Here is a 27,546-nt window from a genome sequence, read left to right as displayed (position 1 = left end):
CAGAGAAGTTCTCCACAATACTACAAACTAAAGAATGGAGAAACAATCTTCCCCTTCCAACACCACTCCTTAAGCCTAACAAAGTTTTAAAATAAACATAAGAGGAAGTCTTCTCAGCCTTGCAGTTCAGTGACAAGATGACATCACAGTAAGGAAGTCAAAAGACTGAGCTGAAGGTTGCATGCAAACGGATTTAGCAAAATGTTGCTTTTCTGCCTTGCCAATACACATTTGTCTTGACGTGAGTTTTTGTCTGAGTTTGGATTTAAAGAGGCCATCTGGACAAAGGCTTGTGAACACCGTTAAATTAATTGTGTGGTGACTCTTTTGCAATGACCATTCTGTTCCTTGTGAATCTTTCTAAAAATACCTTCTTCTACCTATTTTTGTCTCTTTTAATTTGATGTCATTGTTGACAAAGCCAGCAAGACTCTGACAAGAATCAGTTACTAGGAAATACTAATATGTTCTGCTGCTTTTTATCTGTTTTAAAGAGATAGTTTACTTTGGGGGACTGAATGGTTCCGAATACCTGTAATGAATTTCTGCCTCTAAATACTGTGTTTGATTCTAGCTACACAATCTTTCTTGTCCTCGTCTCAGCTGAGTTTTTGAACATGATATGCTGTTCTCCATTCAGGTAGCCATGTTTGGATATTAGTTTCATTTGCTTAGAAGTTTGGCTTTGACATTTAAGTATAAAATGCTTGCATACTTCTTGCATGCTTTGAGTTTTGCTATAAAAATTTAATCCTTATTATTTATTACTCTTTTAAAACTTTCTGTGATCACAACACCAACTTCTTCTTTGGTCCCCTTTAGAGCTTACCAAACAGATTTGCACTTATATATATATCTATCTATATCTATATCTATATCTATATCTATATCTATATCTATATCTATATCTATATCTATATCTATATCTATATCTATATCTATATCTATCTATCTAGATCTATCTAGATCTATATCTAGATAGTATAAGTAAGGAAAAAGTCTGAAAATTATGTACACAATATGTATATATATATGCATTTGCAGAAGTAAATTACAGTTGTGATGACAGCATCTTATTAGTTTGTCATCACCAGGCTATAAAATAGACACAGTGATGTCAGACTACTACAGCCTGTGGTGCTGTGAAAAGCAATAGTAAAGTGGATTATAGATGATGCTGCTCCTCTGCCACAATCCCCAGAAGACTCAACAGCATGGTGAAAATCCTGTTCTGTACTGCTAAAGAAAAAAACCTCACTTTCTGCAGGGCTAGATTCCCTGAAACATTTGATGCTAATTTCCAACAGACTTGAAATGTCAGCAGAAAGTTGGCTGCATTCTGATTTTTCTGGTACCAGAAAAACAATGAAAATAATATTTTTTGTCTTCAAACAAGGACCATGCAGTCAATAAACTGTCTCAGAAAACTTATGACTAGCATCAGGTTGAGAGATGAATGCTGATGTGTTAATGAAATTACTGGGAATAAACTGTTTTAACCAGATAAGATGTCAGGTAGTGGAGGGATAGAAATTATTTTCCCATTCAGAAAGAAAAAAATCACCCAGGGTTGGGACAAATGCAGATTTTTAAGGTGAAGCCTGTGCTGTAGCTCACTTTCCATCTCTCATATCTTGGATTTTTCATGTAACAAAAACCTTCTCAAATGCAACCCTTCCAAAGCCCCAATATGCACAGCTAAAATTGCAATTGTAATACAGCTGTTCTACTTATAAAGGGTAGGAATGTGTTACTCAGTCCTACAGCATGTGCTCTTTATTGTTAGAAATGTAGCAGAAGAGTCAGAAAATTTGGCGATTCATTATTTTAAACATTTCATTTACTGCAAAGAATCCATGGAAATCTGTTATCATTCATTAAGGACTTCTCGGTAATTTAACAGTATCTTTAAAACTGTTTGCAAATGAGACCCGACTCCTAAAGATATTAACACTAATATTAGATTACTTCATTTTAAGTATGGAATCCTTAACTTCATCTTCCTATAGGTGCAGAAGTCCTGAACAATGTTTTCTAACTTGTCCTGTGCAAAGAAAATTTCTCATGTAAGTTTTTATGGACACTTCTGGACTTATTATCTATTACGTGGTAACTGCTGATGGGAAGGCACCACCTTTATTAACCCCTGGTTAAAAAATTTTAGAGCAAGAATATTGAGAAACTTCTCTCCACTGGCTAAGGATGACATAGGGACACTTCTATAGAATCAAGAACCACAGAAGGTGGGAACCTTCCAATGAAGCCATAAGGTTAAGGAGAGCAGATTAGTTGTGTATGGTAAGGAAAATATATAGCAACATGTATTTAATAAAAGCTGGTCTCATCAGCAGTGCTGAGAGTGGACTAATATATTCTCTGAACAAATTCTAACCCATAGTAAAGCCTTATCATACAACCAGTACTGCCTTGGCTTGTGTGCCATTGCCAACAAGGGCAGTGCAAGAATAATTTGATGAGCTGAATTTGGCCTTGTATAGGGGAGTGAAATACCCTGCTTCATGAGTGATATACTAGAGCTTTCCTTCAATGTAGCTCCTGTCCTTTTCTTTCTGCAAGTATGTTGCTCTGGGGACTGAGCAGTCAGGCAGAAAACTAGTTTCTAAATCACTACACAGCAGCACTGAGATGCCAGTCAGTCTGTTTTTCTTTTTTTTCCCCCCACTCCTTTGAAGGCCTATAAAGATAAATTTATTTTCTGTTAACACCAATATACAATTTTTAGAAATAGTCTATTCCAAAACAATTAGATTTTTTCAATTTTTTTTTGCTTTCCTTCATGTCAGTCAGAGTCGTTCATTCCTCAGATAAACACTTTTGTACTTTCCATTCCATTTCTCTCCTTCATTTTCTCTGTGAAATTGTTTGAAATTGCCATTTTCACTTCAAATGCAAGGGAGACAGCACAGTGCACATCACAGCTGATGTGAGATACCAACTTCCATCCTCAGTTAAACACATAAAAGCCCATATGCTTCTTTTGATCATGAGGGGAGAAAGGAGAAATTCAAAGGAAATTTGATATGCAAACTACAGACAGATGTGGCCCTTACAGTGTGATTTTCAAAGGGATCTAAATCTACATTTCATCTACTTTATGAGAGCAGATGTAATAGTTGTTCCCAGTTGTTTGCACAGAAAACAGTTTTACACAGACTAACTGATTTGGGATTCATTTGGAACAGGACTGACAAATTTGCCTCTAAAGGGTAATGGGGAAATTCCCTTCTCAATTTCTAAAAATGAGAAATAGCAGTTTAAATCAGCAGTAATACGTCATTGAAAAATCAGATTGTAAGAAAAAATGAAATCCATTGTTTTGAAACTTTGATTTAAATAGTGCAATTGGAACAACCTTCAATGTATGTGCATTGAAAGGATTTTAGACAACATAAACATTATTCAGAAGCTTACATTTTAATTCCCTTATTTTACCACTGCAGATCATATCTATACTGTTTGCTTTTTCTGCTCACTGAAAACAGTCCTTTTTCCCAATTGCCTAAGTACAATTCATTACTTTTTAAAATATTTTTTTCTTTTATAGCTCAAGCCTTATGTGAAAGGGAAACATTTCTGGTTAACTCACAGTGATATTACCATCAAAACTCATTATTTTCTTTTTTATTCCTAATTTATTTTCCCCCTCTGCTACCCTTTGCTATTCATCTTTTCAATAATATTACTTCTATTTGCAAGATGTACTGGGATAGCAGTTTATGTGAGAGATTCACTGTTTAATTATATTAAATGTATAGAGAATTACAGGTATTTCAGTTACTTTGCAATGGAGAAAAATCTCTGGCAGATTGATTCAGACAATGGGCATCTGCCAAGCCGATAGGAAGAGTCAAATTGTCAGAGTTGAGTTCTGCTCCTGCATTGGAATCTCTTTACCAAAGGGGCTCATTATTTTCCCTATTATTCAATCTGAGAAAGAAGAGAAGTAAAAATGAGGAAAAGGAAGGGAAAGAGGGAAAGGAGAGAAGGGGGAAAGTCTGTCCTCCAAAGAATTTCTTTTCTGAATGACCAATACAGATTTCATACTTTGCTATGAAAGGCTTGAAAACATTTCAGGAAATATACAGCTGCTATGTAGGCAATAGCTACAGATGCTTCCTAAATGCCTTTCTTTAGATGCTTTGTACTAAGACATGCTAAATATTCTCAAGTATTTTATTTATATGTCAGTATACTAAAAACTATTGAGGGACTTCACAGAAAGAAAACACTGGAAAATTCTACCCTTGTTGCACTGCTGTGTTTTCAGCATCAACTCCAGCTCATACTCTGAGAGCTAAAGTGCTACAGCTCTACTCCAGGGCCAAAGACTGATAAAGAATTTAAAAAAAACCCCTTTGTCTGTGAATTAAAATCTTTCCTCATTTGCTAATTACTTTTAAGAAGATATCCAAGTTTTGTTTAAAATAAAAAAGGAACAAAATGAATGGATTTTCCTATACACTGTCTTCCACGAGACTCAAAAGTTTCTGAAGAGGAGAATTCTTTAACATATTTTGCTCTGACAACCCAAAAGATTATGATATAAATGACTAAACAGAGGATAAAGAGTCTATGTATTGAATAACAGTAACTTGAAAAAGAGGAAAACTCACTATATAAAGGAATAAAAATGGCAAAACTAGAATTCCTCTGAGGTAGATGCTTAACAAGATTAAGTCAAAGCCTGGAGATTCATGGTGACTGTACTATAACATTTTATTTTACACTACAACATAATTAGTGCTTCTTAATCATCCATCACTTCTTTTTCTCCTCTCTCATGTTTCACTGACAGTTTAAAAAGAATTTAACATAAATACAGAAGTGAAAATACTCCAAACTTCTCTGCCAAAATGTTATCAGAAGTTATCAGAAGTTCTATGATGTGGATGGACAACCTGATGCCTGTGATAGATTAAGATACAGATATTGTTTGCACATGATGAGCCCTGTCTCCAACACAACCCATTTTTGGATTTAACTAACTGATAACAAAGAACTGTACCTTAGTAATGTGTTTCAATACAGAGGCTATGTGATTCTGCCACTGGTAATTTAAACAAGCTATATTAAAGGATATTGTACCAAAATATTAACTGCTGGCTCTGGGATTTGTTGATTGCAAAGCTACTTGTGGCAATAGAGAAAGGCATCAGTCAACTTTATCTTCAAATAACAAAATTTTTGGAATAAATTTTTCTGCATGTAATGAAATAGCCTTAGCATGGGCTCATTCACTAATAGAAACCAATAACACACTATTTCCTATCATGTAACACACAAATCATTATGTGTCATACCCCTCAGTCAGAATAATATATTTTATTTGAAACTCAGATCTCATCTATGGAAAATTTTACAGGATTATAAAGAATATTTTCCCAGTAAATGAGAATATACTTTAATTTCTTTTCCTTAGCAATCTAACTGAGAAGCCTGGCCAGAAAATACTCGTGAGAAAAATTCCAAACAGTTTATACTTATCAGTATGATATGCATATGCTGAATTAGCACCATCTGTTTTCAACAGATATCAGGCTACTTTGCAAACCATTAAAAAAAAATCTAAAAAATACTGAAACAATCAACACTAACTCCCCTGTTATCTTTGAAAGAAAGAATATATCAATCTTGTTTCATAGGGAATGAAAACAACAACAACAAAAAAAAAAAACAAACAAAAAACAAAAAAGAAAAAAAAAAAACAGAAAAAAAAAAAAAAAACAGAAAACCAAACAAAAATGGTGTGAGAAAATCTTGGCTTTTTCTGCCTCTCCTTCACTACAAACTTCCTCCACAGGATGGGAGCTGACGAGACACCACATGCTGTGCCACAGCCTTTGTCTGTTCAGAGTGAGTATTCATCTGCCCAAGCACAGGCATCATGTGCAGAGTTAATCTGAGCCAGTCCTCCAGACTACTGAACTGCAAGAAAGTGCCATTTCTCTTCAGCTCACTCCATAATCACACCTGCTCCTCTAGACAGCTGTGGAAACAGCCACGTGTAACACAGATGCCCCCAGGAAATGTCTCAGGACAGGAGGTCATTCCCCCTCACCACAACTTGAGCAGTTTCAATTCCTGCTTTTGGCTCCTCTGCTTGAAGCAGAGTTTTAATTATTTTGGGGTTTTTTTGCAGGAATCTCACCGCCTCTTCAATTCTTCAGAAATTACACCTCTCCTCAGCAATCAAAGGTTCTGGGTTTGGCTCAGTTTGATCACTGAGGCAATATTTACTTTGTTCTGTACTCGTGATGCTTTACTTCCCCAGTCTAAGATTAAAGGTGGCAGAGTGAGCAGAGCCCTGATTAACCACTTTCTCTAAAACGTGGTTCATGCTGGGGAGCAATGGCCATGCAGCTGCTGCTGTAAGGCACAGATTAGACAAACTCACCAAGTGCCTAGTTCAGGTCTTTGTACATCCATCACAGCAAACCCTTCTTTTTGTTCTTTCTGCTCAGCCCTGGCTTCATCCATACTGCTGTGCACCTGCAGAATGATCTGCATTGAATTTTCCCCCTCTCTTTCCAAAAGTGTCTTAAAATTACCTATACAACACATTCTGTTGGTAGAAAGCATATTTCTGACTCAGCTCTAGTACTATATACCATGGTACCAATATTACACCCTGAGAACAGAATAGAATAGAGTAGAATAGAATAGAATAGAATAGAATAGAATAGAATAGAATAGAATAGAATAGAATAGAATAGAATAGAAAGTAAAATAAGCTTGGGAAACTCTCCTTGATTGCTGAGACTTCTCTACCAGGCTTCAATCCATTCCAAGAACTCACCAGCTATTAGGTCTTGCAGTAGACTCTGCAGAAGCCCCTCTGCCTCAGCTAGACAAGTTAATTTCTCCTTCAGTTCATGTTGTAAATATATTTCTCTGTCTTCTCTGCATTTCTCAATGTCAGTTTCTCAATGTCCCCCTTGAACTTCCTTCTGCCTGAAACTTTTCTTTCCTCTCCCCCTCCATCCCTCATTTTCTGAAACATAAAAATTCCCCCTAAAATACGCTCAGTTGATCCCAGGGCAGGCGTAATCCTCACACCTTTTAGAGAAATGTAGTTGAACCTGACAACAAACAGAGTGGATCATCTGCCACAGATGGCAAAACTTAGGAGGTGTGAAAACTACTCACAGTATGTCCGGATTTTCCATTACATTTTTCTACAGTGAGAACATGCACTAGCCAGACCACACAAAACTCCATATTCCTATTCTTATTCTCATATAAAAATGGCATTTTCAGTTTGATACAAATGCATTTCCAAGTGGCACAAATTAAACAAAACCAAATATACCTCACCCCTAACCTGCAAAAAGCCAGCTCTTTAAAGAAAGCATTTACACTTGAATAAACACATACAGAAATCTGTTATACTGATACAAAAAAGAGCATCTTCTTATGGAAGGAAAACAGCTTTCTCTGTTTAAACAGATACCAAAGGGAAACAGATTACCTGTCTTTTTTTTTTCAAAAAAATATTTTAAACGGTATGAGACCATTTTTCCAGAGTTTACTTTTTGCTCGGGTTTTTTTTGTTCGTTTGTTTACTTTTATATGTATTCTACTCTCTGTGGATACTGCACCAGATTTAATCCGTACAGCTGGAACACAGAAGTGACAAATGCTTCATCATTTGTATTTAAAACTAGATTGGACATCCACTCCATCTCTTTATCAAAAAATCCAGACAAGGAACTTGGTTTGATCTTGATTTGCTCAACTGAATAAAAATGAGTTTTTAGAACATCCTCTTTTTCTTCTTTAAAGGCATGCATGGGGATAATATTTAAATTTTATTATTTTACTAATTATTAAATATAATTTCTCCTACTAGCACTGTAATCTACATTCATCTTCAGAGGAGGAAGTATTCCACTCCTGGATAAATTGCATCAGATGACAGCCTTGTATGCAATGTGATATTTAATGCAACTGTGTAGGGCTGAGGAAGAAGAAAGCAGTAACCTTTTAATGGATTTTCTTCCTACTATTTTAATAGCAATTATGCTATTTCAGAATCATGCCCTTCCTCTTCCCTTTTCTGCTTATTGTGACAAGCAGGACAGGAAGACAGAAAGTTGACAAAGACTACTTTTTAACACTAATGAAGCTAAAAATTAAGATAAGGAGATAAGGCACCAGAAAAACCAGAAGTTAATGTGAAAAAAATGTGCCATTTGCAGTTTCTAAACCTACATGTGTAACAAAGAAAAAAAAAAAAAGAAATAAAAGGAGAAACAGAATTTAATGCAAGAGCAATATTTCAAGACATGAAAGAAAAATGAAAATTCTTATAGTTGGCCTGGAATTTAGGATATATATTCACTGCATGTACAAAAGCAACAAGGGTCTTTTCTTCCCCCTCATTTTCAGAACTCCTATTCTTGTTCTAAACCATTCTTTGTCCACTGCTGCCATAGGTAAAAAAAAAAAAATCCAGATAAAAAATAGCTCAGCTTGATTATATGCATATGGATTATACCAATCACCCTAAACAGGCAATATGACATTTCTTATCACAGAAACACAGGAAATAATCATTAAAAATGTTCCCAGGATAATGACAGATTTAGGTTGGTTCTCTTCTCTGTTTTTTTAATGTGTTTTATTCACTGTTTTAAAATTTCTAGCAAACACAGAGCATACAAAGAAAAGAAAATTAATGAAACCCTGAAATATTTTCAATCATCCAAATGTACATTCTAGGCAAATGGAAGAGTAAGAGCTAAAAAACCATTGAAAACTAATGCCTACTGAATATTTTAGTGACATCTCATCTTCACAAAGCATCAGGCTTTGCAGTCATGTCATTCAGTGTTTTTTGGGTCCAGAGATGTTAACAGAAAATCAAATGATTGTTCTGAAGTCTCAAATAGATCAATGCTCACCGGACCTATAACAGCCTGAGGTACAGAGTGGTGATACATCCCCTTAGAGATAAGAAATGGCAGCATTGATGGGTTCAGAGCAGAACTGAAGCCATAAATGTGTGAGTGGGATTTGTCAGAGATGTGCTCCCAAAGACTGAAAAAGGCAGGAGTGATTAATGGTTTTTAGCTGGTGAGGATGTCAGAAAAAGATGTCTCTGGAGACAGTTCCAGGACAATAAAACTTTACGAAAACAGAATTACACAAAACAAGAACAAGTGTGGGCTGTGGTGTATCAGGATGAACATGACAAGAACACTTATTAGTTAGTATTTAGTCAGAAAACAAGAAAAACTGGCTAACCATGAAAATGGTTCTTCTAAACATTCATGGCACAATGCTGCCACTGAGAACTGCAGCTGGGATGGAAAGACAAGAAGCACAAACTTTAAACAGTTTAATTCTGAAAGTCACCCTCCAGTAACAGGCCATAATAAAATGTTTAATAGCTCTATAGAGATGAGGAATGCCTACTTGGAACACTAAATAACTGGATGTTAGACAGTGTCTGATGTAGAAAAATAGTTTTGGTCATCAGTTCACCTATAAAAAAATCAATGGTTGCAGAGATTTTGTTTCAATTTGTCTCATTTTGAGTCAAATCTGATTTTCTGGGCATCCTAAGACTATTAGCAGTTTATGAGCACCTAGATCTAAATGAGAAAATTTAAAAAAATATTTCTATTTAATATTTTGCAAATTTTGAATAATTTTTGCATTAATTTGGTACTATTTAAAATAAAACTATTGTATATTATTTAAGTGAAGTAACATCTCTTAGTTGAAATGTTTTATCCTGCAAAGAAGTTAATGTTTAAAGGGTCTCAGCTTTATTACCCACATATTTATTTGTCTGTGAGCTAAGACTGACAAAAAGATATTGTTTATCATCAATCCTGCACAGATTTTAGAGCATTGGAAAGACTAGGATAGTGAACATCAAGTGATCTTCCATGATGAACAGTGCTGTTACATAATTTATAAGTCATCAAGTCAAGTATCTATATGATTTTATACCATTTTCTGATGACAATATTGATGTTCATAGATCATGGATAACTATAAACAAAAGTCTTTCTATAAACATTACAGAACTCATAAAACTTACAGCAGCACCAGCTGTTTGGATTTATTCAGGAAATATGAAATATTTTAATTTTTAGATTCCTCTCCTGAAAGCACAGCAGTCATTCCAGTACCTTGCTGTACTTCTAGCAGCCAGGAGCCAGGCTGCTGAATAGTGGTGAAGATCATCTCTAATGGCATTTACCTCAGAATGCTTCATCCAGGAGCTCTGGGTGCTACTGTGCAATTCCTTACTCTGCTGTTTGAACATCATTTTACACATAAACATTAAGTACTGAATTCACAATGAAACATTTTTCTTTACCTGCCCTGCTCTCTTTCTGGAAAACATTAAATCAGTTTGTATCAGTTGATGATCTCATTTTTTACTGAAAATTTATGACTTATTCAATGTCATGGAGGAAAAGCTGAATTAGGTGCATTTTGATCTGAAATTGTGTTGCATGTTTTATTGTCATGAAATTGATTTCCACTTGTTGAACTGCATGGGAAAACACCAAAATAATCTAAAACCTTCAACTTGTTCTTAAGTCTGTTCTTTTTCCTGTCTAAGCAACTCAGGAGAAATTATAAAACACAAATTTCAATTTGCTGTTTTTCAGTTGACCACTAGATTTCCAAACTGTGTTTAAACGTTGAATATTCTGAATGGCAAGAAATATATTTGTAATATGCTTTTTAAAACGTGCTTTGAAGTTTAATACTAAATTATTGTTAATCCTGTACGGTCAGCAGAAAACTCACAACTGATGACAAAGACTTTCAGAACTAAGGATCAGAAATATTTGAAAGCATTTACATGTTTCTCCCCATTATATAATTACAAAATATTTAGGACAAAGAAGTTAAAACATGCTTCATTTAATATTTCTACTTTTTTTGAGGAGGACACCTTTCTTGATTAACCTTATTTCTTAATTTATTACTAATTTGCCTGTGTAATATATCAACATGGTTCAGATACACATCAAAATTACTAAAATGAAAACAGAATCAAAAATATGATGCAAAAATGAGACTTCCAGAGTCTCAGCTACTCTACTGATCTCTCCAGTTCAACGCACACATTTAGAACTTTTCTATATATCGAACTCTTCCAGGCTTTGAAGCAAATGGAGCTGATTATCACTGTCTGTCACTTTCCCCATTGCACCATTCACTTTATTGACTGTACTGTCCATACTTCCAGAACAAGTCAGACAGAAAATCCTTCTCCGTTAATAAAAACATTCTTTTGTTGTTGTTGTTGTTTTTTTCAAAATATTTCCATTAGGAATGGGTAGTAGAGGGAAAAAACTCCATGGTTGTCTGGTTTTTTGATTTGGTGGGGTATTGTTTTGATTGTTTTTTTTGTTTTTTCTTTTAAATGACATAGGAAAAATGTGTTTAAAGAGAATCACTACCTATTTTTTCATCTTGAAAATGGCCTGGTCCTTTTTTTTCTTTCTCTCCAAAAACTATCACTGTATTTTTTTCCTCTGCCAAACAAAACTCCATTCTTCCTGTGCAAATTTTGAACTTCTTCAAAATAAAATTCAGATTTAAAGGTTAGTTTCCACTATAAAATTTCCAGCAGTAATATTTCAATCATTTAAATGAATAGCCTTCCTTCCTGCTCCCCACATTCTGTCAATTTAGGGGTTCCATTTTTTATAACAACCAGAACTGAGAAATTTTGTTTTAAAGAAAGTGCAAAAAGTTCCTCATATTTGAAATAGTTGGAATTAGCAATCCAAAGAAAAAAAAATTCTTCAAGGCATGATCCACAGCTGACTGAATTAACAAAGTGTATCACTAATTTTAGAGAATTTTGTATAAACCATCAGATTAGTGATTCTACAACAGAAACAGAAGCCTCTATAGTTTCAAAAGTCAATGGAAATACTCAGATCTGAGCATCACAGTAGATTCATCATGATAGATCACAACAGGTTCAGCAGCAATGTTATAAACATTTTTTTAATCTTCCCAAATAGAGCAAAATATTACAACATGAAGGTAGTAAAATTCATGTTCTAAGAAATTCCAAAATAAAATCATATTAATGAGTGCCCACTAGAATTTGGGATTCTGAAGTAACTTAAGTGTTTTGACAGTGCTATATCCTTCCACTTATCCTTCAATTGTAGCTTCTTATTATATTTGTACAAAACACAGAAATATTTTTATGCCACATTTTCTGAAGAAGTATTTCAGAGAGAGCTTTTAGAGAATATTATCACTGGATTTTTGGAATTTTTTTTTTTAATTAGTTACATAACATTGGAAGGAAAGACATTTTCTAATCTATGAGTTAAAAAATCTAAAATGCATTTTTTAAAATTTTCTATGTATAATAATGATATTAGTATCTTAGAATGTATATATCAACTATGAACTACATGCACCCCAAAAAATACTAGGGTTTTTTTTGAAACAATGATTTCTTAAAACTATTTAAAAAATCTAGATAATTGGAGGAAGTTCTAGTGGAAAAAAATCCCATCAACCCAAAACTCCAAATCCAGCAATTTCCCAAATTACTCTAAACTAATTACAGGGCTTGAGAGCTTAATGGGGGGCATAACCTAATGTTTCCTGAACTTTACTGTGTATTTCTTTATAAAGCTGCATAGGAAATGCTTTAGGAAATGTAATTTGTTTCTGAAATGAAGCAGCACAGGAGCTCGAGTGTGTCTGCACTCGAGCTAATGAGAACAACAATTTTAACTGGAAGAGAAGGACTCAGATGGGAGAGTGTCCCAACACTTCCTACCCTGTTTTATATCCACACAAACCATTAAAAATGTCATGTGGAGATCCCAGTGTAGGCCCAGTAACATGGTCAGGGCTTGAGGGAAAATATCTGTTCAAAGGAGGGAAGTTAAGGGAACTGAGCTTGAATAAAATCAAATTGTTGTCCTCCACTCTAAAATGAAGCAGCACTAAGACAATCAGATTCTTCTAAGGGATGCACAATGAAGGTCCAAAGGAAAAAGTTGCACAAGGGAAGTGAAGCACTCTTTGACATGAGAGCAGTGAATTCTCTGAATAGATTGCACAGAGGGACAGTAAAATCTCCATCCTTAGAAATTTTCAAAATTCAACCTGGCAAGTCTTGTAGACATCTGATCTAACTTAGAAATTAGCCTAGCTTTGAGGGCAAGGTGGGCTGTATGACCTCCACAGCATCTTTCCAACCTGACTTTTTTGGCATCTGTGATGACTGAAGAGTTTAGAGAGGAAATGTTTTCAAAATATTAAACAGACACCAACATCTTAATGAATATACTGCTATTATGCTGTGTAAGGAGTGAAAGATTAGGGACTTCAATATTTATTTTAATTAAATTAAAGCTTTGATGTCCCATAACTGCAGAGTGTCTGAGATAAAAATACCCTCCAAAAAAGCCATTTGCTTTCTGACATATATGTATGTGTGTCTGTGTGTACACATTTGGTAAAAATGCTACTTCTCTAACATTGTCAAAACTTCTTGTTTTCCATCATGAGTTTTTGGGCCAAATGATGAAGAAACAGGAAGAAAAGAGATAAAATGTGTTCCTCTTCCTAGATTATCATTCCTCAGACAAGCAATGCTCAAACAAGCTGTAAGAACATAAGGACTCAGAGCAGCCTACACCACCACTGTCACAAGAATCACTGTTACTGCCTAAAGAAATATCAGAATGTATTACAATAAAATTCTCTATACTACAGTGTGCCTGATCAAATGGGCAAAGCACAAACTCACTTATTCCATTCCATTCCTCCTAGAAGACCATGATCTTGCTGCTGTTGGTTATAACTTAGGAATCATAAAAGGACCATCAATATGATGTGATTAACCCAGACAGTAAAATTTCTACAAAAAAGACAGCACTTGCTTCTAATGTCAACTTTGACAAGAAGCATAATTTTATTTCACTGTTGACCTCTTGCATTGTATATATACAGCAAAAACACAGCTATGAAGGAAGTTACAGAAAATGTATTCCAGAAACAAATGAAGTAAATACTACCTCCAAACTAACTTATGACTTCCTGAGTCTTATGCCATTGTGTTTTGATAATGCTATACAGCAGCTGAAAATAAAGTCTCAGTCTTGAAATATTCTTCCCTACATTAAACTTAAATTTTAGGTGGGTAACTCTCCTTCTGATTCTCTCCATCCATCACCCTTCCTGACTATCTTTGCACCTCTGGCAACTGCTGGCTGTCTAAATCAAGGAGTTATCCAGACTTAGAGAAACCAGACCTGTTAAACTCCTCATCCCACACACACACACTAAAGAAATCCTCAGCATATAATCCTCCTTCAGACCTTCCTCCATACTAGCTGTTAAATTTCAAAGCCTGCCTTCACTCTTGGTTGCTGGCTGGCCCCTTTAGCCTGCTTGGCCATAATGCCCCAGGGAAAGGTTTGCCAGGCAGTGTAAGAGCACCAGCACACTCAGTGCTTGAGCTGGATTTGGCAGCAGCAAACAGCTTGCAAAGTGAGTAAGGTGAGATAATCAAAGCTGTATTTTGATAGGAGCCACTTAGATTGGATGAGAGAGAGTCTGAGAAAGACCAGCTGGGAAACAGAAGCTGGGTTTAGCAAGGAGATTAGAGGGAAGATATGGACAGATGGAGAATGTGAACAGAAATTGAACTAAGACCTGAATTCATGATGTACAAAATGCATGAAGTTCTGAAGGAGAGCCAAAAGGCAGGCTTCCTCTGCAGTCTCACACCAAGGGAGAAATTTCAGGCTCTGCATCACAATTTCACAGGGATGTCTAAGCCATATCTTGTGACAGACTTACCCCTGTATCTGGAGTTTCTAAAGAGTTGACTTAGGCAGCATAGCCCGAACCAACCTGGCTACTGTTAATCCCTCTCTCATATCTTCATTTTAAATGCAGGGGCTGCAAGCACTTACCATGCCATTATGGATTCCACTCCCTGAGCTGAACATTGCAGCAGGTAAATCACTTTTTTTACCAGAGTTCAGCTGCTTCTTGGTAACAAAATTGAAAGTTATTTTGAGAAATTGAACTGAGAAGATAAGCAGAAATGAAAAACTTGCTCTCTCCAAGTGAGCTTTGAGAACGGTTGTCAGGATAGCTTCTGAAATTCTGAATTGGCATCAGAAGAGTCAACCTTGCCCTGGAAATATGAAGTTTGTCTGCTCTATGATGCCCATTTATCAGCATTCATCTTAAAAGCATGCTGAAGAGACCAGAAAAGTGAAAAGACTTTATATAATGTTTCAGTGAACAAAATGAAAGTTATTTTAAATTAATATTTTTAAATATTTTTCTTTAATTAAGCTTTAGGACCTAGAAAACAATTTATAAACCTATCTTTAACTGAATCATAATTTTTTCTGTGCACAATTGATGAAAGGTAACTAGCACATAATTAAGAAATTCACTGTTTTGAAAGAAAAAACAGGAAATAAGAACACAGAAGAATCACAAGACAGGTTTTTTGAGTGACCATGGGACCAAAAGCAGTCTCAATCATCTAGAATCTTAATGTAGTCATTTGAAAAATGAGTGGGATTAATCTTATTCTAAAATAAAACCATAAAATAAGTGGATTAACTACTGTTCCCTTGGAGAACTTCTGCCTGCAGATTATAACAGGAATATACAGTGACCAGATCAGGTGGGACTTTTCACCACCAATATCTAATGTTAAACATGTTATTTCCAGTCCTTCATACCTTAGGCTATGTTGTGTCAGACAAGGAAAACAAGAGACTTCCAGGCTTCAGAAGAGAAACTAAAATAAGAAGTAAATGCCACTTCAGCTAAGGGATGGAAGGAACAAAACGGGGGACATTTTGGCTATTTGATTATACCTGTCCCATCTTTTAAATTAATATTGAATTAATTTAAAAGATTAAATTCATATTAATTCATCCATATTATGGAAAGGGCCATATATATCTGAGTGGTTTGTTTACTCAGCATTCTGTGGCAAATGCTGCATTGATACAAATTAACAGCAAAGATGTGCATGATATGTCAGAAAAGCCATAAATACTAAAGAAAGTTGTATTTAATTTTAGAATTTAATTTTTAAACATAATTTTATTACTCATAGGGCTCAAGGTATTCTTGTCTTGGAAAGGAAATCAGTCACGTAAGCTATCTAACCCTTTATGGTATTCCCAATATTTAGTTTCACTAAAATATATCAGTTCTAAGGCATTGGTGCTATTGCAGTTATAAAGCTCATATCTATTAAATATCCCAGGCCACAGATTGAGATAATCTACCCTGTGTCTCTACTGGATGTATAGAGTGGTTAATTGTTGGAGAATTTTGCTCAGAAATGGCTTATAGAGTTTTGTTCAGACATGCCATAATCATATAGAGCTGATGGAAAAGTAAAGGGCAGCCGTGAGAAGCAAATTCTCACAGCCTGTTTCTGTAAACAACAAAAGTTCTCAGGCACATTTATGTAAACAGCAGAGGTTCTCAGGTTGTTTTTAATAACAAGTAAATATCTTGTCCTTGGATAAGTTTTGGGAAAGCAAAAGTTGACAAACATGGGGGCCTTGAGAACTTTCATATCAGGGTGAGAACACAAATCTTGGTTTCAATAACAAACCACAGGTATTGAAAACAAAAGGAGGGGTTAGTGTGTAATCTGTGACCTATGGTGAGCTCGGATTTTGTCATATGTATAAGCTTAATTAACACCACTATAAAAGTGTGTGAGTGAGATCAATAAATCGGAGCTCGATGCTGATCAGCAAAGATGGGTCGCCTCCCTTCACTTCAATAGTTAATATTTGTACTATTTAAAATAATGTTTAACACAGTGAAAGACTCTTATCCTGACCAGCTTTGGTCTTCTTTCTATATCAACACAGCCAGATCCTTCAGACAGCTAACTAACATTGTCTAAACCTTTTATCCTTTCTCTTATGCTCAACTTTCAAACATCTCATCCTCTAACTCTTCAGGGGTGCTCAGCTAAACTTCATTTAGCATTGAAGCTGAAGTCTCACCAGCCACTGCAGCACGTCTCCTACACAGGCACCACTTGTCAGCATTTCCCAAAACCACCACTACCTTTCCTGCATGCACTTGATATTTTTAATTCATATTACATCTGAACATTTACTGGTACACTGGACCATTTTCACTTCTGCTATTGCCTAATTAGCAATATTCCTGTTTTGTTTTGTTTTCTTTTTTTTCTTCTTTACCTGTAGTGTCTGTATCGTTATTGAAATTTTGGAACATTGCTCTGAATTGCAATTCTGCTTTCCAAAGTAATTGTATTTCCTATATTGGTCTAAAAATGCTATGAGTCATTTCTTCATACTTTAAATTGCAAATTGAATTATTAAAGAGTAAAGCCTAGGACAAGTCCTTGTTTGATACAATTGAGACTGCTTTCCTGTTTGACAGTGACCATATTGACCTAAGATGTTCACTTCTAGCTGGCAGATAGAAAGAAAACTTCCATTTAAAAATCATTGAAAAAGAATTAGCTTAGCAGTAATGTTGTGTTGGAGTAAGAATGTAAAGAAGTGCAGCAGAAGGGACTACTTTTCTTAATATTTAATAATGGAATTAGATCTTGCAGCAGTAATATGCAAAACCACGTGTCTATCTTAACAAATTATTTTTAATATGAAATCACTGTCTCAGAAAAGCAATGCCTGATTAGAAGGATTTTGAGCCTCAGAACAAAAGTAAAGTTAGAACTAACATAGGCAAGCCTTGTTAATTTAAAAACTAAGAAACAAGCAAACAAACAGTTAGTTGCTATTAGCAGACATTGCATTTTTAAACACTGATAGCACAAGGGGATCTGGTCTAGTCAGGATTTCTAGAGATAAGAAGAAAACCTTCAGAGATCTGGTATGAATTTATGAATCTAATAATGCTGTGAAGAGTATTACAAACACAAACACATCCAGCTCAAAGATTACTGGGCTACCTTCCTGTCATCCTTTTGTAATTTTTATTTTTTGGGGTGATTATATGGGGTATATCTAGTACAGCAATTATTTTTCATATTTTTCCTAAGGGAATAATAGAGAGTTTTGAAATTTTAGTATCTCATATGCTAAAAATAAGTTAGGAATTACTATAAATAAAATAGCCTTCTTCTGGAGAAAATCAGTAGTAAGCTCTGTCCTAAATGTAACTCAAACAGGCTCAAGTCCCAGCAGGGAAAACCAGTCAAAACCCATGACTGGCTCCTTTTGGACAAAAATGCAGTACAGCAGATAATTTACATCAGCTAATTTGATCTGTTGTTCAGCTTCTACTGCACCAAACAACTTGCTAATAAAGCACAGATAGCACTTTCCTTCTAACAAAGATTTTATAGACATTGTTCTTCTGCTCCTTTTGGAGAATGCGCATTTATTTTATCAGTATAGTTTTCAGAGCTTCAAAGATGCTCATTAAACTGTAGACAGAATAAAATGCAGGAAGCCAGAATTATCAGGAGAGCATGTGAAAGAAATCCACTTTTTTATTTCAGTCAGACAATTCCTCTGGTAGAACTTTTACCCTCCTATTCATGCTAACTACAGTAATCTGTGGCTTGAGAGGAGATGAAGGTCTGAAGGAGGCCAAAATTTGCTCATGGCTATGTGCCCCTCTGTCTTTCTTCTGAGCCTGCTTGGTTCCACTGTATAAATTTATATCCAGTATTTATTACTTTAAAACAAGGAACATGATATTTACCTATTTCCACACCAAATATTCCAAGTATTCTTAAAATGGATAACCACAGTAACCAAGTGAACCAGAAATGAACATAATGATAGTATTGTACCTCTGTTTTTCTTTGTATTACTGTAAGATAAAAGACTGAGGGATGGGAATCGTGGCTAGGGATGGTTTTCTTAATGTCTATATAAGAGCCAGCTTGAGAGGAAGATGGATAAACTGAAAGCAGGTGAGAAAAGGCCCAAGTGACATAAAACCAAGGCTCTTTGTCAACTTTGCCATAAATCTCATGCTTTATGAAAGGGTGTTAAGGAAAAAGAGTGAACACTATAATGATTTTCTATTATGCATGAACATCCCTTGGTTGAATAGAGAAGGTGTGAAACCAATGAATACAAAAGTATCAGGCAGAAAAGACTGACCCAGATAAATGTGCTTTAGAAAATAATGTTAATATGACATGTTGCCTAAATGTGGGATATTCTGTCTTTTTGGAAGACCTGACAGATGGAAAAAAGATGCTTCACTTCAGTCACATAAATGTTATTCCAAAGGATATATATAGGAAATGCTTCACAGGAAACAGTAGCTTGAAATGTTAATAGGACTCTAAATTGCAAATAATTCAGACCACTGGTGGAAAAAAAAAATTTAAATCTTGCTAAAACCACATGGTTAAAGGAAAAGATAGATAGATCCTATTTTATTATTTACACAGGAATAAGATTGTTGAGAATTGTTTCTAAATGTGACAGAGACTGTCTTTGTAACTCAGTTCCCTGTGAATTTGTTTGAAGCACACAAAGAAAGCATGTGAAAATATTAAAGCACAAAAGAAAATTGGTGGGGAACATCTACACCTTCTCTGGATTGCTGGCCTGAATTCAGGCTCAGGACAAGATTTCCCATCCATAAGCAATGGATCAGCATTCAGGCCTAAGTGTAGGGCCTGTAAGACCTCAGTTGCTAATGTATTAACACAATTCCAGGCATTCCTGAATGTGCAGTTCACAAACTGCATGGAAGCCATATGAAATTATTATGCACGCTCAAAATGAAGGACCAATTGCCACCAGTGTCTGGAAAATTTTCATTAAACCACAAACCAGCAATGTCACTTAGAAGCAAAGCTAAAAAATTAAAATTTAAAATAAAAATTTAAGAATTTAGATTCTACCAAAGATGGTTCCTCACTCAACACCCATCTGTACTGAAACACAAATAGCAGCTGTTTCTGCTAAAGGTGATTCTTCCTTTATATGGAATTATAGATTTTGCAGAAACCAAAATGTTATTCCCTTTTTCTGGGCTGAATCATAGAACTAAGATGGAAAATTAAAAATCATTGAATTAAGGCTTTTGCAGTACAATGATGTGACCATTTATGTCCCAGACCAAAAATCACTTCTGAATATTTTACAGTAACTAAAAGAAATATAACAAAGTTCCAACCCTTGTTAGCTGGAATTAAGCTCAGATAACAGGAAACCAAGGGAAACACCTATGTCTTGTGCTTCAGCAGTAGAAGAATTATGATACCTGGCATTCTGGCATGACATTAAGAAATGAACCTACTCCCTGCTTCTGAGGAACCTAAGCAAACAGAAATATCCACCTTCAAACAGGATAATTACCCCTGCCTTTTTCTCTCTATTCATTATCCACGGAGAACACTCCTTGCTGAACTACAAGTCTGGTGATCAGCTTAGTCCTGAATAAACAAGCAAAAATCAGATCATGGATATGATGGATGGAAGGTCTTAATTCTACTTGGAACAGCCACCTTGTTTTCCCTTTTCAGTGCTCAGATGTACAGCATGTCTGACCCTGCAAAGGTCACTTGTGGATGCCCCATCTCCCTGGAAATATTTAAGGCCAGGTGGAATGTGGATTGGAGCATCCTGGCATAGTGAAAGGTGTCCCTGGTGGCAGGGAATGTTGGAACTAGATGAATTTTGGAGTCCCATTCCAACACACATCATTCTGTGATTCTGTGAAATCGTTAAGTTTTAATATTCTCGTTTTAAAGTTGAAAACTTCAGAATACCACAGAAGATGATACACATTAATGTGTTAATAAGCCATCTAAAATAAATTCCACTCCTAAACTTAGTATAATTGTGCTCTTAATATAGCAATAGAAGAAATCTTGCATTTCTTATGTAAAGGCACATTTTGAGGGCGTTTTGCTGGAAATAATTTTTTTTTTTTTACTACATTATGAAGACTTGAATTTTTTTTTGCCTTACAAGTATGGTAAATCACACCAGATGAAAATGTCAAGAAAAGTCTCTCTTAATAAACATATTGATAGGATTTACTCTAAGTGTTAAAGCTTAAATGTACAGTTTCTACCCTAAAGCTGACAGGCTGTTGACAGATGTGTCTTTGCATTAGTTTCACGAATACAAACACTTCTGCTGAGTCTGTGCATTGCTTAGCTGGGGATGCTTTATGTGTGTGACAGGTCAGGTGCAAGACTTCTGCAATTTGCCTCATTTTAGCTGAACAGACATTTTGCATCCAAAGGCAAAAGGAAGACAACTCCCATCTTTAATGACACATATGCAATCTGTACAAGTGCCAAAGATGACTGTGACTGGCATGTGACTTGATTCTGTGGCTCACTGGTGTAAAGCTGGTTCTTTATTATGTTAGACAGGTACTCACAATGTTTTTTGTTGCTGCTGAATGAATGAATTGCAATCTTCACTTCCAGACTCTATTGACAGCTCCTGGTGCTTTCATGGAAACCATTCCTGTGGCTATTCCCTCTATTGAACCCTACCATGCTGGACAGTCTAATAAAATCAGTGCTGGGGAGTTCCCTGCCACAGGGAGTGCAAGAGACACAAAGCTCACAAAACAGCAAAATTTGGTATCTTTGCAAAATGTCAGTTCCAATAGGTGGCTTTCACAACTGTTTTTGCTGCTAACAATTTAGCATTCCTAATTTTTTCTTGGCTCAGCTATACTTGATTGCTAATATATATCACAAATAGGCAGCATATAAAAACTACAAAAGGGAACATAGTGGCAAGCAATACTTTTTATTTGGATGAAGAGGAAGGCACCATCTATATTCTTTCTAGTGTTCACATAGAGACAATGGCTATGACAGACAAGCAAGTGGAATTGTGACATAACCGCACAGCTTGTTGTCAGAAAATTAAATGTGCCACCACTAAAAGTAATGTTACCTGGAATTTTTATTATGTGATTAGCTAGCAGGTTACTTTTCAGCATTTCACTTATACTAGATTAGATAAAATGTTTTAATGATTTCCTCAACAAGCTGCCTTAAAGAAGAAAATCATATTTAAAGTAACAGTTCTAAGACATATTTAATTGTCTTAGTCAGAGTCTCCATAACCATCCTTCCCTGAAATGTTGTAAAAAAACATTTTCTATTGGAAGAAGGGCATGACTGAGGAAAGGGCACTGTCTGAGAAACAAGTTATCATTTCACTGTAAATCTTCAAAAGAGATCAGTTTTATTCTTACTCTTTTAGTCCCACCAATTGTGTAAGGATCAACTTTTTTTGCTCAATTGTCATGAAAAAAGTGCCTGTGAATCATATACATGAATACCCTTTTCACCTGCAATGTTTATGAATGCAGACAAAGACATAACCCTGATTCATGAACTATTAAAAAAGTGATAGGATATTCATCCATGCAAAAAATATTCATATACACATTCAATTTCCTTAAGGTAGTGAAAGATCAATCTTTCATTTCCATTTTATTCTTTTATGTTCAGCTCTAGTAAATTCCCCTTTTCAGAGTGAGCTGTTTTGGAAGTTTTTCTATACTGAACTTCACTCTTTTGAATGACATAACTGTCCCCTTCTACCTTTCCATTTTTTAACTAGGAAATTAGAAACTCTGTGTCAGGAGGCACAAAAGCATGCACAGATAATTAACAAGGACCTTAGCTGTTGTGGGCACTGTACATACAAAGAATTAATAGAAAACAGTCCCAGTGCCAAAAATATTTCAAAGTTAAGGCAGCATCTTACTTCCACACTTAGAAGGATGGTCCAAAAGTGATCCTATATTTAAACTTAAGTATAGCAACACCATGTGGCCCTAACAACAAAGATGTATAGTTGAAAAAATGTCAACAAGGTTTACACTTTGCCAAAAATGACACTGTGTGTATGCTTTCACAGAACTTTTGAATGTGATAAAATGTACAAAAACAAATCACTGTCCAGTCTTTCCTGTGCTTCAAGATGATACAGCCCTAAACCCATGGTATAACAAATGGACATGCTGTAGGGAATATGACAAGTCTTGTGGAAACTAGATAATTTAGATCTTGTACTGTAGAACTGTCCTTCATAACATAACTTGAATGAATAATTGAGAACTGAAACTGATATAGAAACTGCTAAAGCAATTTATGCCCCTGTTTCCAGATGCTGATGAGGTCAGTCAATTATATTCTTCAAGGATCACTGTAAATTTTTTATTTCTTGCTGGTCATGTGCCTTTTTTCCTCCTTGAAACTTCATGTACCTGACCTCAGCATAAGCTAACTGAACCTCAGACACATTATGAACAAAACTCCATCAGACAATAACAAGCTTAATTCTTGATATAGCATCAAAGCTGCAGTCAGCCATGATGGTCATGGGAAATTTGCAGAGCAGCTTCCTCACCCTCTACTGTATGGCCCAGTTAATGCAGTCCACTTTTTATTCATGGAAGTTTTTTTAATTTCCTTGTGCTTGTCTGCTTGCACCCTACCTTCCATAAAAATGCCCCACTACTTTATTTAGGTTGCAACTACTTTGAGACATGGATTATTTGCTGCCTGATAGCTGCACACTAGTGAAAACCTTATAGCTCATTGCTGTTTGGGCTCAAGGCAAAAGCGTAGAGAACATGTTGGTACGAAAAGAAACAATGGTGTACAAGCTCTTTGTTTTCATGTCTCACTAAAGAATAATGTATGTGTTCAAACTCCACTACAAAGACCTTTAAACAATGAGTTGTTTATAGAATTCATCATCCATCATAGAAGGATACAATTTATATCAAATATATATGTCTATCTGTAAAATAAGTGAACTTCTCAGAAATAGTTTTACTATCCTTTTACAATTATAATATTTTACAGTATTATACCTACTCTCCATTATTAAGTAGGACCCAATACTTTCTTAACAATCCATGAGCAATGTTCTTCAAGATGCTGTTCCAACTCCTCTACATGAAACTTTAGTGCTCATGCTAATTTCCCCCACTGTGCTTATCATTCATTAGTGAATGATGTTTATACAGAGCACCAATGCCATAACTACGGCTTTTCCTTCAAACTTCCAAATATGTTTTCCAAGCAGTAACAGCATGGGAAGCATTTAATACTGCACAAATATGTGAAGCTGCAGGAACTACTTACAGTGAGAGCCTTGGAGGGTATTACCAGATACGTTGCATTTGAAAGCCACCACAAATTATCAGAGAGAAAAAAATCTCTTTATCCTATCCAGCCTGTACTAACCACTGGTATTCACAGATAACTGAACATGATAGACAAATATTGCTGAATGGCAACTCTTCCAGAGTTCTGAAAATACACTGATGCATCAACTGAGAGAAGGGAATGGTCTCAGATAAAAGGACAGCCAAGAACATATTATATTATATTATAAAGATACTTTTTTTTGCCAAGACTTATTTGTCTTATTCATAAATATCAATCTGATTCCCAAATATGAAATGTTATTACTCAAGGAAAAGAAATACTGCAGAAATGAAAATTTTGATCCTACTGAAGTCAGCCTCCTCTGACCCCTATAAGAAACAGCCCTCATTACTTGCATAACTTCCTGATAATCTTCCTTATCCAAAGCAAACAAATTAAAAATGGATTTTTGATATGAGACCTCTTGGTCTGGAAAAGATAAAAGATGTACACACTGGGACAGAAGATTATCCATAGAATCACACATGGCTAAGAAACCTCATGAGGGTCAAAAAGGACAACTAACTAAGGCAATTATAAATCTGGTGTTATCTGCCTCTCAGAAGGCACATGCAGTAAATTCAAGGTAAATGCACTATAGGCTGTGCCACAAGAGCTGGATGTTGTATGATTAGAAAGGAAATGCTTTCAATTTTCTGAAGCATTGCCAGTAACCCCTACACTGACAATGAATTGCCATATAAAGCACAAAATGCCATCCAAATTCTGAAATGAACTTCTTGTATTACTTCCTGATTATTAGTAATATGGGCTTCTCTGTTTCCTGGCAAAGCAGTGAATGAACTAACCATTGCTTTAGACAGCAGATATTCCTCTGGACTTTTCAGCAAGGTGTTCAAAAAGACTACATACACATGTATTGGAAATGAGTGTGTCTGTCCTCATGCTGTACTGATAGCTGCAGAATTGCATATTATTAAAAAAAAAAAAAGCAAGCAAATACTTCTTACCATAAAACCCTCAGTGTACTGAAACTGAGCTCTGGAACTGTCTTCTGCTGTGGGACTCAGGGGCTTAGGATCAGACATAGAGCGTTGCATCATCTTTGCTGTCTTTGGGCTTGATGGAGGAACCTTGGCCATGTCAGCATGCAGCATCTTCTGAGGGCTGATGTCATCAGTCATGGGCTTTTCATAAGGTACAAATGCTGACTCTATAACTTTGCTTGGTGAAACGGGTGAAATGGGTGAATAGAGAACTTTGGGAGATTTGGGAGGGGAAGGGACTACCTGTAATGTGGATTCTGGGCGAAGGTGGGAGGTGTAACCTATCTCTAATGGTGTTGGACGTTTTTTATCTTTCTGAGGAGATGAAGCTGACAGATATTGGGGACTCTGAGTGTCTGATGCTGTCTCTGTTTGACATCCCAGACTTTCTCCTTTGTATGTCTTTTCTGGAGCTGAAATATGCTTTATGATTTCAACCTTAGCATCCCATCGGGCCCTGATGGAAGGTGTTCTTATTGTTCCTACAGGTTCTGTTTGCACAGAAATCTCTGCCACTGTCTGAACTGCAATACTAGATACCTTGGAGAATGGTTTGGCTTTGTCTGCCTCAGTGGTGCTCTCACTGAACTTCCCTACACGAGGCTTCCTTCTGGATCTGCTGGAAAGATCCCATTCATCTTGATCTTCATCATCGGTCTGAACACTTGTATCAACACTCTTCTTGGATCTCCGTCTCCTGTTGGTGTAACCTCTTTCTGCTCCATCTTCGTCATCAGTTTGCACTCCACTGTCCACTATTTTTTTGAAACACCGGGGCTCTTCCAGCGTCTCCTCAAACTCCTCATAGGGACCACGTAATTTTGGCATAGAACTTCTCTTTTTCAATTGCTTCTCCTCTCTGACATCAATATCCTTAAGAGACATTTCTGAAACTGAGCTTAGGATACCAGACCTGGGTATGTATTGGGTAATGCCATCAGACTGAACTGTATACCATGCTTGACTTTGTGGAATTTCAATACCCAGCACTCCTGAAGCTGTAGTGGTTGTGTCATCAGTAGGCCAAAATTGGCCATTTTCTGTGCTTGCATACTGTCCTTCCAAAAGTGTTTGATCTGTGGTAGTCTGTGGTGACCCAGTTCCTGACGGGTCATAACTATACTGATAAATTTGACGAAGTTTTTGCTCCTCTAACTGCTGGTGAAGCTGTTGTTGGAGTTGTTGGAATTGTTCAAGCTGCAGCTGCTGCTGGGCTAATGTCTCTTGTCTCATCATATACTGAGCTTGCCGTTCCTCCTCCTGCTGAAATAAGAGATGATGTTTCATGGATTGCAACTCCTCAAGCTTTTTCTGCACCATAAACTTTTCTTGTTCCCTAAATCTTTGAATTTCCTGGCGTTCCCATTCCAGCTCTTCTGCAAAGCGCTGCTGCTTAATTTTCTCAAGCTCAAGAAGTTCCCGCTCCAAATCAAGCTGCTGCTGTTTGCCTTCTTCAGGAGCAATGAGAAGGGCAACCTCATCATCAACTACATCTGTGTAAACTTCAGATGCTGTAGTTAAAGCAGGTATCAAGCTGGTTGGCTCAGTGGTAATAGTTTCTATAGAATGAGGTGGCAACCCCGTCTCCACGCCAATGGCAGTAATTGCTTTATCTTTTTCAGCTGCCACAGTTGTCAAGAAACTATATGATCTTGGGAGCGGTTGAGTCTGTTGCAAAGTTGATAAAGAGGGCACTGAGTCAATTGTTTGGAGAGTAGGTAGATCTCTGACACTTGTACTGAAAATAGAACCGGGTTGTGTGGTGATGGCAAATGTGGATGGGATTGGAGTTGCTACTGAAGAATAAACAACACCATTGGATGATCTTAAAACACTTCCAACGCCAAACTGGGGACCCACAGTGGACACCATTCTTGCTTGGGAATACTGTGGTGTACTGAGCCCGAGGCCAGAAATCTGCCGAGTCTCTGGATATGGACCTGTAGTCTTGCTTGAGTAATCCATAACCTCACCTGAAATTACAGGGCAAAGTTACAGTCCAGTCCCACAAAAGAATGCTGCTTTGCGGATTCTGAAAGTCATCCCATCTTGATGAAATAAATGGGAAGGGGAAACTGCATGCAAATCTTCAGGTTAATGATCTACTTTAGATGTGAAGGAAACAGCATTTCTGAACATGCAGGCACATGCAGGCACCTCTGTGCAAACACATACGTAAAATGAAGAAATGAAAAACACGTGTAATCCGGAATAATTTGTCACACTGTCCAAAAGAAAACAAAATAACAGAAGGAGGGGAAAAAAACAATAAAAAATTATCCTGAAATGAGGTGAGGAACATCAAAATTATATTTCAAAGAAAGATCTGCTGCTGTGTCA

General features: G+C 36.2%; 1 protein-coding gene across 1 annotated transcript in view; it reads right to left on the bottom strand.

Annotated features, from left to right (window-relative positions):
* The window catches only part of PCLO (piccolo presynaptic cytomatrix protein), a 325,495-nt gene that overhangs the window by 142,584 nt on the left and 155,365 nt on the right, over nucleotides 1-27,546 (bottom strand). The window contains exon 6 of the mRNA XM_059471746.1: nucleotides 25,171-27,179. Within this exon, the coding sequence (XP_059327729.1) occupies nucleotides 25,171-27,179 (2,009 nt within the window). The remainder of the gene's footprint in view (nucleotides 1-25,170; nucleotides 27,180-27,546) is intronic.

The sequence above is a fragment of the Ammospiza nelsoni genome, chromosome 5, assembly GCF_027579445.1.
Source record: "Ammospiza nelsoni isolate bAmmNel1 chromosome 5, bAmmNel1.pri, whole genome shotgun sequence".
In the NCBI taxonomy this organism is placed as follows: Eukaryota; Metazoa; Chordata; class Aves; order Passeriformes; family Passerellidae; genus Ammospiza; species Ammospiza nelsoni.
The sequence above is the reverse complement of the archived record's forward strand: the minus strand, read 5'-3'. Positions and strand labels throughout refer to the sequence as shown.